At 34.7% G+C, this 14,410-nt stretch overlaps 1 protein-coding gene across 1 annotated transcript; it reads right to left on the bottom strand.

The window, feature by feature from the left end:
* Window positions 1-1,910: 1,910 nt before the first annotated feature.
* On the bottom strand, window positions 1,911-12,535 carry LOC18430546 (uncharacterized). The gene is made up of 4 exons (XM_006840697.4): window positions 12,010-12,535; window positions 8,979-9,125; window positions 7,207-7,284; window positions 1,911-3,675 (listed from the first exon to the last, which is right to left on the bottom strand). Exons 1-4 carry the CDS (start codon window positions 12,397-12,399, stop codon window positions 3,463-3,465), a joined length of 828 nt encoding a protein of 275 aa, XP_006840760.3. The 5' UTR covers window positions 12,400-12,535; the 3' UTR covers window positions 1,911-3,462.
* Window positions 12,536-14,410: the final 1,875 nt, after the last annotated feature.

Raw genomic sequence — 14,410 nt, 5'->3', positions numbered from 1 at the left:
GGTTTTCCATTAAAAGCCTTGAGGACAGATTGAGGAGGAGAATTCACATCAACAGAATTTTGCAATGAATTTTCGCAAAAAGAATTGAATTAAAAGAGAGTTAACAGCAATATATACGTCAGAATAGAATGGAGTAGTATAAAGAAGAAATAGGACAACTGTTGAAATGGCCAGAAATATGTTAAAAGGTAAGCATCTTTCCAATAAATTTTGGGTTGAAGTTGTTTATATTGCTATCTATATCCTTAATAAGTTTCCTACTAAATCTCTTCAAAATAAAACACCTTTTGAGGCCTGATACAAAAGAAAACCAAACGTAAATTATTTCAAGGTTTTTGGTTGTATTCCTTATGAAAAAAGAACTTCCCAAAATATAGAAAAATTTGATGAAAAAGGCGAAAAGTATATCTTTATTGGTTATAGTGAAGTTTCAAAAGCATATCATCTTTTTAATCCAAAAACAAACAAATTAGTAATTTCTTGAGATTTTGTATTTGATGAGAAAAGTGAATGGAAATGGGAAGAAATATCTGGCCAAGAACCAATAGAAATAATAAAAGAACAAGAAAATACTCCACAAGAAAGGGCAAGCTCTCAACTACCAAGCTCGATATCAAGCCCAAGAACACCATCTCCAAGAGAACCAAGTCAAGAGTCATTCGACTCAGAGACACCACTAGGAAAGGTACGTTCACTAAGAGCAATTTACGAATCATGTGATATTTCCTTTTTGGCCACTGAGCCAGAAAAATTTGAAGAAGCTATAAGAAAAGAATAATGGATAAAAGCCATGCATGAAGATATTGCAATAATAGAGAAAAATCAAACATGGGAGCTAATGGACTGAACCGAGAACAAAGAAGTCATAGAATTAGAATGGGTCTACAAGACAAAATATAATGAAAGATGGCTCAATTAAAAGACACAAGGCCCGGTTGGTGGCAAAAAGCTATGCTCAACAACTAGGAATTGACTATACTGAAACTTTTGCCCCAGTTGCATACATAGAAACTATTAGAACTGTCTTGGCATTAGTTGCGCAAATGAGGTTGCTAGTATTTCAGTTATATGTATATAACAAAATAATTATGCAAATGACCTTGTGAGACCCTCTCACACCGATGTGTGTAGGACCTCAAAGGATCACAATTAAATTTGGTACGGATCTCTAGAAAAATCAAAGTCCCACACCCATGTGATAACCTTTCTAAAGATTTGTGCCAAATTTAATGGTCATCATTTGGGGTCCTACACACAAGGGTGTGGGAGGGTCTCAAAGGATCATTACTCTTACCCAAATTTTTTATAGGTAGAGCTATAAAGATAACCCTTCCAAAATTTTCTTTACATGCGTAGAACTTTTTGTCATTTTTTTTCTTCTTAATTTCCAATTACTTCAAAACATCAATATCCAAAGTCACAAAGTGATTTTCTGACCTTAGTCTTGAAGATCCAAATTCAAGCTCACATAACCCTTTTCACCTTGATCCCTTTATTTCTTCTTCCCCCCTCATTTTGTCACTACTTTGGATCTTCAATTTTCAAAGTCCCTTATGACTTCAGATCTCGAAAATGTGAAGTCATATGGGATACGACATTGTATCTTGAAGATTCAAAGTAGTATATATGGGACATAAATTCGGATCTTCAATATCCAAAGCCATAACTTTAGCTTTTCAAAATCCAAAGTGACTTCAAATTTATGGACAAATGGGCCATGACTTCTATTCAAAATCTAAAGACAAAAAATGATCTAGTTACTTAAGATCTTGAAAATCTAAAGTAGTGACAATCTGGGGAAAAATATGACAAAAGTTAACCTTGTAAAAAAAATAGTATCAGACAGTACTTTTTAGTAAAAATAATTATGGGGGATATTAGTGTTAATTAATCTTTTTTCCAATAGCATATGAACCCCAAACTTCCCTAGCCCTAGAAATATTGGGACTAGGTAGTTTTGCTTCCTGTAGGACCAAAATCATCGGTTTATACATAAAAACTAAGAAAAGAATATCCCTTTTCCTAATCGGGTCACCTAAGCCCTTGACATTCCAAGATAACAAATTCACTTAAAAACTACAAGGGGGAGGGTTAGAGGAGGATCCTGGTCCATAGGGCCCAGTGCAAAAATACATCTCCTCCAACAATAAGGCCTCATTGAGCTAGTCATCACTAGAAGACGAAGTTGACGAAGATGAGTCCAGATCCACCACCATTGAATCACAAAGTGAAATAGCTGTAGTAGATGAACCACCTTTTGGGATGCCAAGGGCCTCTTGTCTAGCAGATGAATAGACACCTCTTTGAAACATCTTGTTCTTTTTGGCAGAAGAAGCACCTTTGACAAGAGTCTTGGAAGCTGCAACAATATGCTTGACTGGGTTTTTGCCAAACTCTCGAACAATCTCTTCCCCCTTGTCAGCAGCAATCCTAGCCATTATGTGCTTCTTTATGTCCTTCATCACCACACTTAGAGGAACATCATCCATCCCCATGTCATCCATCTTCTTCGCCACCATAGGAGACTAATTCACCGGTATCTCCTTAGCGCAGGGCCCCAAGATGGGCAGAGGAAGAGCCTTCAATTGAGGTGAGACGTTCAAAGGCAGAGCCACAGAAGACTCAGTCAAAGCCATATCCTTGTATTTTCCTCTATCCAAATTGTAACATTTACCTATTTTTCTTTATCTAATAGCCCCATCATGTAATTAGAAATTAAAATGTCTCTTTTGGCCTATTTGTGAGGTTCACATGATGAGAAAGAGATAAGAGGGTTGAAGGATGTTGATAGAGAGAGAGAGACAGAGAGAGGAAGAAGTTTACAGGTGAGCATGAGAAAAAGAAAGGGGGAGCTTTTTTAGAGTTTGTATGAAGGGTTACTAGAAAAAGTAAAATGGATGAACACTAAAATTTTAACAATAAAAAGAGTGCAAAGCGGATTAAACATTCTTTTCTTTTAACTTGGAGGGGTCCATAGGTTTTCGGTCGACTGAGGGGGCTATCTAGGATTTGATTTTAGGCAAGGGGGTATGCATCTTTTTATCTTTTTCATATCCTATTAGAATCATGTTAGAATCAAAAGAGAGTATTTTTATAAAATAGAAAGGAAAAAACAATTGATGACTTTATAAACTCCTAGTTTTGATCATCCAAACAGATTCGACAGTTCTTGTTCAAACTTGGGAAATTTTTACGATACTATATAGGTTGTACATGACATTTGAATTGTTTTTTTTCTTCTTTACTCTAGATTGAGGAGGTCAAATCTTTAATAATTGAGTTCCTAAGGTATTAATAGACAGGGTTACAGATGGAAGTGAATGTATGACATGATGTTTCTCAAGAAAAAAGACAAGAAAAAAAAGAATGTATGAAATGACAATTCCCATTATGCAACTAATCACAGGTTCAACACTCGGAAGGGATTGCCTTAAGAGGGTAGGACATTGCCATTTGAACCCATCACTTGGTATCCTTCTCATTCCATGCAAGTTTAATCTCTTCATTGAGCGCGTCTACAATTTCTTTCAACTTCTCAAAATCAAATGCGATATCATTCATTTCTTCACTTGCAAAAAATTCTGATGGTCCTCGTACATGCCTTCGGATCTCTTTAAACTCCTCCCACAATTCTTTTGCACTATCATATTTCCCAAGAATAATATCTATCACAGCCTGATGAGTAAGCCATTTCGTTGTGAATATTTGAAGTTAATGATACACAAATTCAAAATATAAGAGATGGCTCAAGAAAGAGGAATATGGGGCCATGGATCAATTTAAACAAAAGGTATACAAAGAGACCAGTTACTTTTCATACAAAATCACAATTACTCTTGTCTCTCGGAGTATTATTGACTAGGCTAAAAGTTCAAAAAAAAAACTCTCGGAACTTTGTGACACACCCCAAGCATTCTAATTTGATATCTAGTGACTACGAATAATTGTGACCTCCCTGTCATAAAGATAGATGGTCTCATTGTATACAATCAATAATTTAAATTATGAGAGAGTTTTTGGAAAAATAGGTGGTCAATACTTGACGTTCAAATGGTTTCTAGCAGTTGACACTTATTAGATTTTGTCAACGTGATAGGCGAACATTTATCAGTATATTGTCGTTATATTGGGTTTCAAATTAAAACAAATATTACAATGTTCGATGAAGTTATGCAAGATATTGCAATAAAATATTACATGAAAATATTTATTATAGTTTTGTTATTTTATTAAAACACGAAGAAATACTTCTCCAATACCCTTCGGTTATTTCGTTGTATCATACAAATTTTAAAAGTACATTCACTATAATTAATTTTTTAAAATAACAGTATTAGCTGCATTAAGGCCTGTACGTACGTAATATTGTGTGACATCTGTATTATTGAATTACGTTAGATAGTGCAATTTATAGGGCCCCACCATATTTGGTGTGTCGGGCCCAACCAAAACTTATTCCTTTTCAAAAAGGTAATAATTTGGTTATATTGTCTAGCATTACTATATTATATTCCACAACGGCTCATACATGAGATAGATACTTGTACATTTTTTCTGGAGCCTTGCTCTCCACTAAATTATTTCTTCGATGTCTCACGGGCATCATGTTTGTTTCATCACCATTTATTGCATCTATATACGTGGTGACTTTTTCTTTTCTTTTTTTGAAATGATGATAAAAGAACTTTATGAGAAATTTATCAAAATACACCAAAGGTATAAACTATTCAATAATTTATCTTTTTTTTTCATTTGAATACAAATGCTCATAAAATAAATATGAGCTGAGAAGGGTTAAAGTATTAAATAGTTGAAAAGTGAAGTGCATAATGGTGAATATTTGATGTAACACTGAAAAGCTTTGCAAAAGCAGAATCTGTTAATGTTCGACCTATCTATCCAGACCATAGTTTGAAAAATTGCCCGATCTAACCGGTAACCGCCCGGTTAGATTGGAACCGGCCCTTTGCTGGTTTCGATTTTGGGCAGTTTTGGTGATTAGCCTGTATTTTAAAAATAAAAATTCAAAAAAATTATGTAAAATCTCAAAAATAAGGAATTTGATTTGTAATACATTTTTTAATATTTTTTACATTATGGTAAATATTAAAAATTGTTTTGGTCATTAATACTAACTTTTAAAATCCATTTTTCATTAATTTTCAACTCCATTTGAATGTTTTTTGTTTTAATCATTCTTTATATGTTTTTCATATTTTAGTAGATTTTTCTTTACATCTTTTTTATTTTTTTCAATAATTTTTTGGCCGTCCGGGACTTTGAACGGTTGAATCGGCCGATTTATCGGTTAGACTGGTTAAACCACTTCTAGCCCATGTTAACCGTTCTAGTTCGATTTTGCGAACACTGATTGAGACACCCTCCTAACCATGCTATTCACTACCCTATTCTTCTACCTATAATTATGGCAATAATTAATTTCTAAATCTCATATTGTGTTATCAACGTCGTCCATGATTGGCCGGATATTCCATGTGATTCGTTGCACTTGTGTCACTCTTCATGTCATTTGTTGCAGTTATGTTACTCTCTGAAGATCAATAACTAATGGGGAAACATTCTATGTGACCCAACGACATATAAGTTATATACAACCCAACTTCTTAACCATTCGATCTGAGTCGACAGCTACGATTGTTCATGCCACACAATATGACCCCAAATATTGTTTTATTTTTTATTTTTTCTACAAAACTGTTTTGGATGAAATTTTGGGCATCCATCATAAAATTAGGGTGAACCTAAAAATAATAATAAAACAATATTTTTCATAAAAATAAATGACTGAACTATCCTTGAAATTTTCAAGGGATTCGGGTATTTTTTCATTGCCAAAAGATTATTATTATAATTATTATCATGTGTGTCCCTGTCAGATCTATACATTCCTCAAATTTTGCTCCAAAATGATTTATAGAATAATAATTAAAAAAAAAGACTCTAACCCATCGGATCAAGATCTGACGGTTAAGAGCTACTTTGTGACATTATGACTCAAGCCATCTCAACCATTTACTCAGATTTAACGGCTGAAATCAAGAGTCACATATACTATATATGTAGGTGGGGACACATAGAAACATTTCACCCTAAATTTTATGTTTTCGATGCTCGTGCCTCCCTGAGCGAATTTTGCTTGGGTAGGGCTCATTGAGTAGACCACCCTGCAATAAAGGGTAGTGATCTCATGCAACGGTTGTATCCTAGTATAATGCAATAATCTTCAAAAACCATGTTAAGACCATTTGTTTGATCCAATTTTTAAATATACACTCTTTTCATTCTAATGAACAATCACAAAAAAGAAAAATTTGAAAACACAACCTAGAAAATATTTTTTTAGCCCATTTAATATAGGTCATCCATTTTGATAAGATACTTAGATCTAGGCCTTAAAAGGATTTTTTATTTGCTAATTTTTTTAGATGGCTTTATTATCATTAGATGAATAGTATTAATGAAGAAAAAGATAATTTTGAGTTTGTAAAGGCTAAGATATTGAAATTCACCAAATGAGTGGTCTAGATTCGTTGTTGGAGGGGGACTCATTTTGACCATATCTAAGGTCCAAATCGATTTTTTTTTTTTTTAGATTCATTATTGAGATGAAGAGAGTGTGTGTGTAAAATTTTGGATCATACATATACCACAAACATAACTTTTAAGAAGTGTAGTTGCATTATATTATGATATAACTGTTGCACGAAATCGTTGCTCTGTTTCGTGAATCGATTATAAGATAAAAATTTCTATGATAGTAGGAACCATTTAGAGTTTACCACCCTTCCTTCTGTCGCGAATTATGCTCGTAGGAGGGAAGAGAGCCTTCACACATTTGGCCTGGCGCAAAACGACAAAGCACAAAAATACGACTAACCGACCCATATCCGAATTTTCCGTTCAATCAATTTGGTTAAATCCAAACTTCAGGAGTTTTATGTTCCAAAGATTTGGTAAAATAATGTACTTAACCTAGTAACTTCCAAAAAAAAAATAAAAAATAAAAAACCTCAATCCACTTGAGAAAATAGTCCAATTTTTTTGATGCTACGATCTAAGTCTTGGATAACTTAAAATCCAAATTTCATTTTCAAAATACTCGATTCTCAAGTGTTGTCCGGGGGGAGTATGCCATACACGCTCAAAATGATATGCTTGGAATAAAGCGCGAGTGAAAGCATTTACCATGTAGAGCGGTCGCCGAGCATCGGTTATTTCTTTGTCACCCAAGCACTTGCATTTTAATGCGTCATCAAATTTTCCCTAAAAATCAAAAAATTTACTTAATAAATTTAGATGCCAAAATATTACTGCATATAAACCAAAATCAAAATCTTCCATTTGAAAAGATGTGTTTGACAGAGAGATCATTACTTTCTCTATTACTAATAAGACTTCCTTTCAATTTCTTAATGTAAAGGTGAGTTTAGATAGACCAAATAGGTGCCTTCCTTTAAATTCCTTGATGTGAAGGTGAGTTTTATAGGCACCGATTTTGAAGTATGTTAGTTTTTCAAGATTTCTTGAACCCTAGGGATCACAACAACTTATTAGACTCTAGTGCCCCATATAAAAACATGCAGGCCCTCAATCCAATTATTTTTCCTATTTCTTTCTTCCATACTTCTCATTATCCAACCATCCATTCTGAATGGAGGGTTAAGATTGCCCCAATCACAATGTCATATCTCTACACTATTTTATTTTTAATATTTTTCTATAAACTATTTTGACACCAAAAATTGTACTTCAAACCCTCTATTAAACTCGCACTACAGAAAAATATAAAAACAATATTTCCAATAAAATAAAATGACCAAACTACCCATAAAAATTTTCAAGGGTATTTTGATCATTATATTTTATCGAAAACTTATTTTTAATATTTTTTATAGGTGCACCCCAATGAGAAGATGGCACGTACCAAATTTCATATCCATAAAATTTGTCTAAAAAACTAAAAATAAAATACTTTGAGACGTCAGATTTAAGATCAAATGGTTAGTTGCTCTCTTGATCAAAATTGGACAGCTGGATGGTAGGAAAAGCATAGATCTTCTATGCTGTAGGGGAAGTATAGAAACCTTTCCCATCAATAAATTACCTTCTTGTCTATTTCTCTTGGAGGCACCAATTTTTATCACGTTTCATACAGTATAGTCGGCAGCTTATTAATACAACGTGAACCATATTGGTTGATTAGAACTGCATAGACCTACCCATACCTAAAGCTAGAAAAAAAATGTTACTTTCCCCTATATCATCATCATAATTATCATCAAAGCCTTTTCCATGATGATGATTTTTCCATGATGATGATGATAATATTGGTTGATTGGAACTTCTCTCAATATGCAAAACAACAATTCATCACATATAACCATGCTGTAGTGTTTTGAGAACTGGAATACATATGTTCAATCTTGCGCAAATAAGGGTGGCAACGGGCTGAGCTTGGAATGGGCCAACCTTGGTCCTTATCCCCTATAGACCTGGCCCAAGCCTGGCAAGGACGGGGAAAAAATAAATGAACAAAAACGAAATAAAAACCAAGAAAAAAAGGCAGCCGGGCCAGTTCTAGCCCTACCCCAATCTTTAGGCCAAGCCAACCTTGGTCCTTATCCCCTATAGACCTGGCCCAAGCCTGGCAAGGATAGGGAAAAAATAAATGAACAAAAATAAAATAAAAACCAAGAAAAACAAGGCAGCCGGGCCAGTTCTAGCCCTAGCCCAGTCTTTAGGCCATAGTTTGTGACCCAGACCCTATTTTTTAGGGCTTGGACCCAGACCCTATTTCTTAGGGCTTGAACCCAGACCTTATATTTAAGGGCTGGGCCGCCCGGCCCATTGCCAGCCCTATCCGCGAATAACACTGCCTACAAAATCAAGTGGCAAAAGGTCGAGGTGTGGTATTAGATAGAGATGATGAGATAGGGGAAAGAGTGAGTGATTAGTACCTGATAAATAAGCATCTCAACAAGCAGCATTTCCAATTCATGAGCCTCATGTGGTTGATGCCGTTCCTCTGCCTTTCTAATTGCTGCTTGTAGCATATCTATTGCTTCCTCTTCATGTCCACTTATTTCCAATATTGAAGCTTCCCTCTAACGAAAGGCCACATGAATGAATAAGGGTGAGGTTTGTATAAGGTGTCAACCTTATCCTATTGAAGTAAGTTGCGCCTCAAAACTATGTCGAAAATGTACTTTCGATGCCACAAAGCCTTGCAATGATATGAAAATCTATTGCTGTCCCCAATTATGAAATTTAAAGTTCTAGAAATTGTGACAATCAAGCAGATCTATAAACACTTGAAAATCTTGAAAAGTCGATGGTCCGTATAATATGTTAAAAGATGAACTATTTATACGACTATAAATCCCCTACCTTTTTGATGTTTATGAATCTCAAGATGATCGAATTGATAATTTTCCAACATAGGAACAACTATCACCAGTGGTTTTTTTAGGTGCACCTTACCTGTACAGTATAAGGTTGAAACCTTATATAAACTTTTTCCCTAAATAAATAGCATAACAACATCATATTGTCGGTAATAATGGTGACAAATGTGTCAAGACTTGCTTCAGCGAGGGGACTTGTCCCCCTTGCCTAAGCAGGGTTCCTTGGCCAAGGCCGAGTCTAGCACAAGGCTTTCTGGTCCTTAAAAGACTAAAAAAGTATTAAAAATAAGGGAAAGTTTATAGAAGGTTGCGACCTTAAAATGTAGAATTACATATGCACCTCAAAAATCTATTGGAAAGGTTGTTTTAATGTTGAAAAACCTTCTAATTGATCATCTTGATATTAAGATGTATGAATATGAAAAAAAAAAAGTTTTTTAGTCTAAAAAATAGTGCATTTTGCAACACATTACCTAGACCGTCTATTTTCTAAGAATTTTTTACGACAAAATTACATATTATGATAAAATTTGGAGGTGCGCCTTAATTGGATTGTTTAAGGTTGCAACCTCAGACCTAAAACAACTTTAAAAACTTGAAACAAGTTTAAAATGTAGCAAAGAAATTGGAACTAAAAAAATTGACGTACAAATATAAATTTGCAAAAAAAAAAAAAAAAAGGAGACTACACAAATTATGATTATTGCAAAAAAAAACTCTCAACCATCTTTGTCAAATACATCCAAATCATAAATTTTTAAAATTTATTTTGTATCTCATTGTACATCCAATTTAGAGAAACCCTGCCTCGCCCATAAGGTAAGGCTGAGTTACTCACCTGAGTTCGAGCCTAAGTTGGAGTGGAATTGGGTGAGGCTGGTAAATAAGATAAACGTCCTTGATGCATTTGATGTGCATTACTCTCCTACTCATCTCTCACAGGATGTTGGCTTCGACAACCCAGTGGTTATTTTCTTAGAAAATTGTGCACTCTATAGTATACGCCATTTTTGGTTCATTGGAAATTTCTCAACGGATCCAGAGTTTTCCGTTGGGAGAGCACAATCACATGGCGAAGTGCTTCTGTACCAAAAAAAGGTATGAAACTGATTTCTTATCAAAGTATACAGGCGGCTTGCTTTTGGCTTGTTGCAGTGTTTTCCATGCTATAGTGTCCAACGCTTTTCATTAAAACAATCATGAGAAAGCTATGGTCTGGCTGAAAAGTTCTCTCCTTAGAGAACTTTCCGGCGAAACACCTAAGAGCTTCTCTAATCGAAAGTAACTCCTAATCAGATCAATGGCAATTTACTCTGGATTTTCATCTAGCACAAGAATTCATCTCCATGGTCCATGTTAATTGGGGCCAGTAGAAACATTGGGGTGTATATATGCTACACGCATTATGAACTAACAACTAGAATGATCTATCTGGGATTAGGGATGCGATATAAATTTTTTTTTTTCTAAAAATTTAATCTTTTGTACAAAGATATCACCATTATCTCTACCAATCAAATGTGCAATTGGGCCTTTTTGTAAATGCGCAAAGAGTTGCCCAACTTTATATCTAATAGATATCTTAGTGTCCACGAAAGGTAGCAATTTCATTGCCTGAAAGAAATCTTGTGCAAAAAGAAAAAAGAAAAAAGAAAAAAAGAAAGAAAACCCCAAAATGCCCATAAGGACAACTTGTGATGACAATATAAAACCACAATTCCTCATGCGTATGAATTGATTGGAAATGGACTGTATAATATGATACATATTGTGATGAAAAGATCAAGGTTATCACCCTCCATGTTTGGGTTGACAATGATAACGGAGTGGGTCTCACCAAATAAAAAATTGTGGGTATGACTGATTCTCAGTTCATCACTATGCAACCCATTGATTTGATGATGATAATCTATAGAAACCTATGTAATGAGACATGTTGCTTTTGATATAAAGTTGTCAAAATCATTGTAGATTGATAGATTTGAAATTGAGGGGTTAAGAATGTGTCATTTTTTGGGGCGCAAAGTTCAAAATAAAACTTTTCGAGTACTGTAAGCACTTTCATCTAATGATTTCACATCCAACAGCTAAAGGTGATTGTGATCCCTGTAAATAAAAATAAAGGGTGAGGTTTGTATAGAGCTTAGGCTCTAAACAATCAAATTAGAGCCTACCTTCAAATAGTATCCAGAAATGTGGTTTCATTATTGAAAATCTTTGTGATAGCCTTAAAATATATTTTCATATTTATTTATAAAGTTCAAAGCTTAAAAAATAGTGTAGATCGATAGATCATTTGAAAATCTTAAAAATTGATGGTCTAAAAATGCGTTACAAAATACACTATTTCCAAAACTTGAAATCTATTTTTTTCTCATGTCCATGCATCTTGACGCCAAGATGATCAATTTGAAGATATTTGGGTATCAAAACAACCTCTTCTAGTGAACTTTTTGAGGAAGGCTCAAATTTGATTGTTTAGAGCCTCGGCTCTATATAAACTTTTCCCAAAAATAAATAATTTCACAATATATAATCCCTAATCTATATGGTCATCAGATTATAAGTTTCTTTTTTCTAGGACCTGCAACTCCGCAATTTTCGGTGGGTCTTCGGCTATGAGCTCTCGGAACCTATGCTCGGCACTTGCTAGTTGGCAAGGATCTACCCGTGCTCTCTGAGCATCAACCATCCTGAGCAGAGCCACATTGCCACCTCTCAATGATGCCAAGGAAAGACTCCTCTGGAACTTGATTTGATAACTTCCTTTCTTCACCTTTGGCTTCTTGGCCCTATTTGTAAGCTTGAGAAACAGCAGAATACCAGCCAATGTGATGACAAAAAGATCAATAGCTTTTCGACTGAAGCCAAGGCTCATACTGCTCCTTGCTGTATCAGAAGCCCATGAAAACCAGCTCAAAGAAGTTGAAGAGGAATGAGCCTGGCTCATAATGGATGAAGGATTGTGGGACATGATAAATTCTTTGGGGAGCACTTCTGTGTAATTAGAATGCAAGTGATTGTTGTTGTGAGGAACTTGTATAGGTAAGAGCCATTTCTTTGTGTGGAAGGATCGAATATCACTTTTGTTTTTCCAATTTGACGAGGCTGCATAGGTTAAGGGGAGAGGCACCAACTTTTGTAAAAGAGATGGGACTTGCCTCTCGATTGCGGTAGGCATAATTCTTCCCTCTTCTATTCTTTTATCTCCTTTTTTTTATTATTTATGTTTTTTCTATTTTTTTTAATTTAATCCGGAAGTTTGAAAGTTGAGCAAGTTTAAATTATTGAAATATCAGGAACTCATTAGGTGGTCAAATAATGCAAAGTTGCATTATAGGGTTATTTCATATAATCCTTTACACCTCAAAAATATTTTTTAAAAGTGCTAAAATAGCTCATATTCAATGATGGGAATGCTAATATTGATACCCATAGTTGCTCACTTTTAGAAAACCAGAAATAGGATTCCCATAGAAAAAAACGACACTCCGAGTAGCTATTACTAAACTAGCTATTACTAAACAAGCCAAGATTGTCTTTATGTCATTTTGCCTAAGTGACTTAAGTACAACAAAATTACTGAAGTATCCCTTCTTATTCTAGAGTTTGCTGATAGTTGGACAATGTGATCAAGCACGATATATATAAATTAAATTTTTTCTTATCTCTTATTCTTACACCTGCAACACCACTCACAATGTCTAATTACAAATAAATAGCTCTTGAAACAAATAAATAATAACAACAAGGAAAAACGATTATTCACTTGCTACCACTATTTAATACAACTTTTTAAATCAAAACCTTAACACATTGCTTTATGGGAATAGAAGAGCTTCATACAAAGTAAAATTTAAAGAAATAAAATTGCCAGAGATTACTTCAACCTGGCTTAGTACACCCCACGTCGAGTCTCTTCCTTTCGATGGTACTCGTGATCTATGATCGGTCTTTTGATTCTCCTACTTATGGTAAAACCTTCTCAACGGTATATGGATCTCGATCTAGAATCAACTACCTAAAGCCTCAATACCTTAGTTTTACTCAAACCTCCTTTGCTTAATCTTTAAGGAGATGAGAGATGAAAATCAAAGAGATAGGAAGAGATTTATTAGCTAGGGATCCTCCCTTTTACTACTCAATATCAAAACCACCACCCTAGTGCCAACAAGAAAGCAAAAGAGAGAGAGAGAGAGAGAGAGAGAGAGAGAGAGAGAGAGAGAGAGAGAGAGAGAGAGAGAGAGAGAGAGAGAGGTTGCTAGTTGGGACATGCCCTTTTTTGTTAACCCGAGAGAGTGGTGGTTGGGGCGTGCCCCTCTTAAAACTTGGAAAGAGAGAATGAGAGAGATTGAACCCCTAGGTGGGGTGTGCCACCTATAGAGAAATATTGGAGGGGAGAGAGAGTGAGAGATCTCTTAGAAAGAGAAGAGAAAAAAGTAGGTGTAAAGCTTTTATGAGGTGGGAGAGCCTCATTTTATAGAGTTTTTTAGACCTTAGGGTTCCCTCAATTCTAAAGGTCAAATTTTGATAGTCAATCTAAGGAGACTTGTGGGGTGAGATATGTGAGTCATTCATCTTTTTGATCCACCATCAAAATTCAAAGGGATGTGCAAGATCATTATCCTCCATTTCCTAAATATATTCCTATCAACATTTTAAACAAGGAAAATATATATCTTACTTTCTATTTTAATACATTTAATCCTTATTTTTTGAATCACTAAATCTTGATTCACAAGATTTACTAAATATTTCAAACATTTAAATTTATCATGCAAATTAGCTCTATCCAAAACGAAAAAGCCAATCAACATGGAATAACCATCACCTTACTTGGTGATTAAGTCAATCCCTATGGGTGTTGTGCTACCCTTTGGTGGCCACAGGTGGGCCCTACCTAATTCTCACATGTGAGCAATTGGGTCCCCATATTTATGAAGGGTCTCACATAATTTTAGAAAATATTTTATTTTGATTTAAAA

This window comes from Amborella trichopoda, chromosome 3, assembly GCF_054954075.1.
Source record: "Amborella trichopoda isolate Santa Cruz 75 chromosome 3, AtrichopodaSantaCruz75HAP2 v2.0, whole genome shotgun sequence".
Lineage (NCBI taxonomy): Eukaryota > Viridiplantae > Streptophyta > Magnoliopsida > Amborellales > Amborellaceae > Amborella > Amborella trichopoda.
This window is presented reverse-complemented; position numbering and strand designations above follow the sequence as displayed.

Coding starts and splice junctions, on each gene's coding strand:
- LOC18430546 (XM_006840697.4), bottom strand. CDS start 12,399: ATGTCCCACAATCCTTCATCCATTATGAGCCAGGCTCATTCCTCTTCA. Junction 9,126..12,009: donor CGAAAATTGCGGAGTTGCAG/GTCCTAGAAAAA, acceptor GCCTTTCGTTAG/AGGGAAGCTTCAATATTGGA. Junction 7,285..8,978: donor TTGAGATGCTTATTTATCAG/GTACTAATCACT, acceptor TTTGATTTTTAG/GGAAAATTTGATGACGCATT.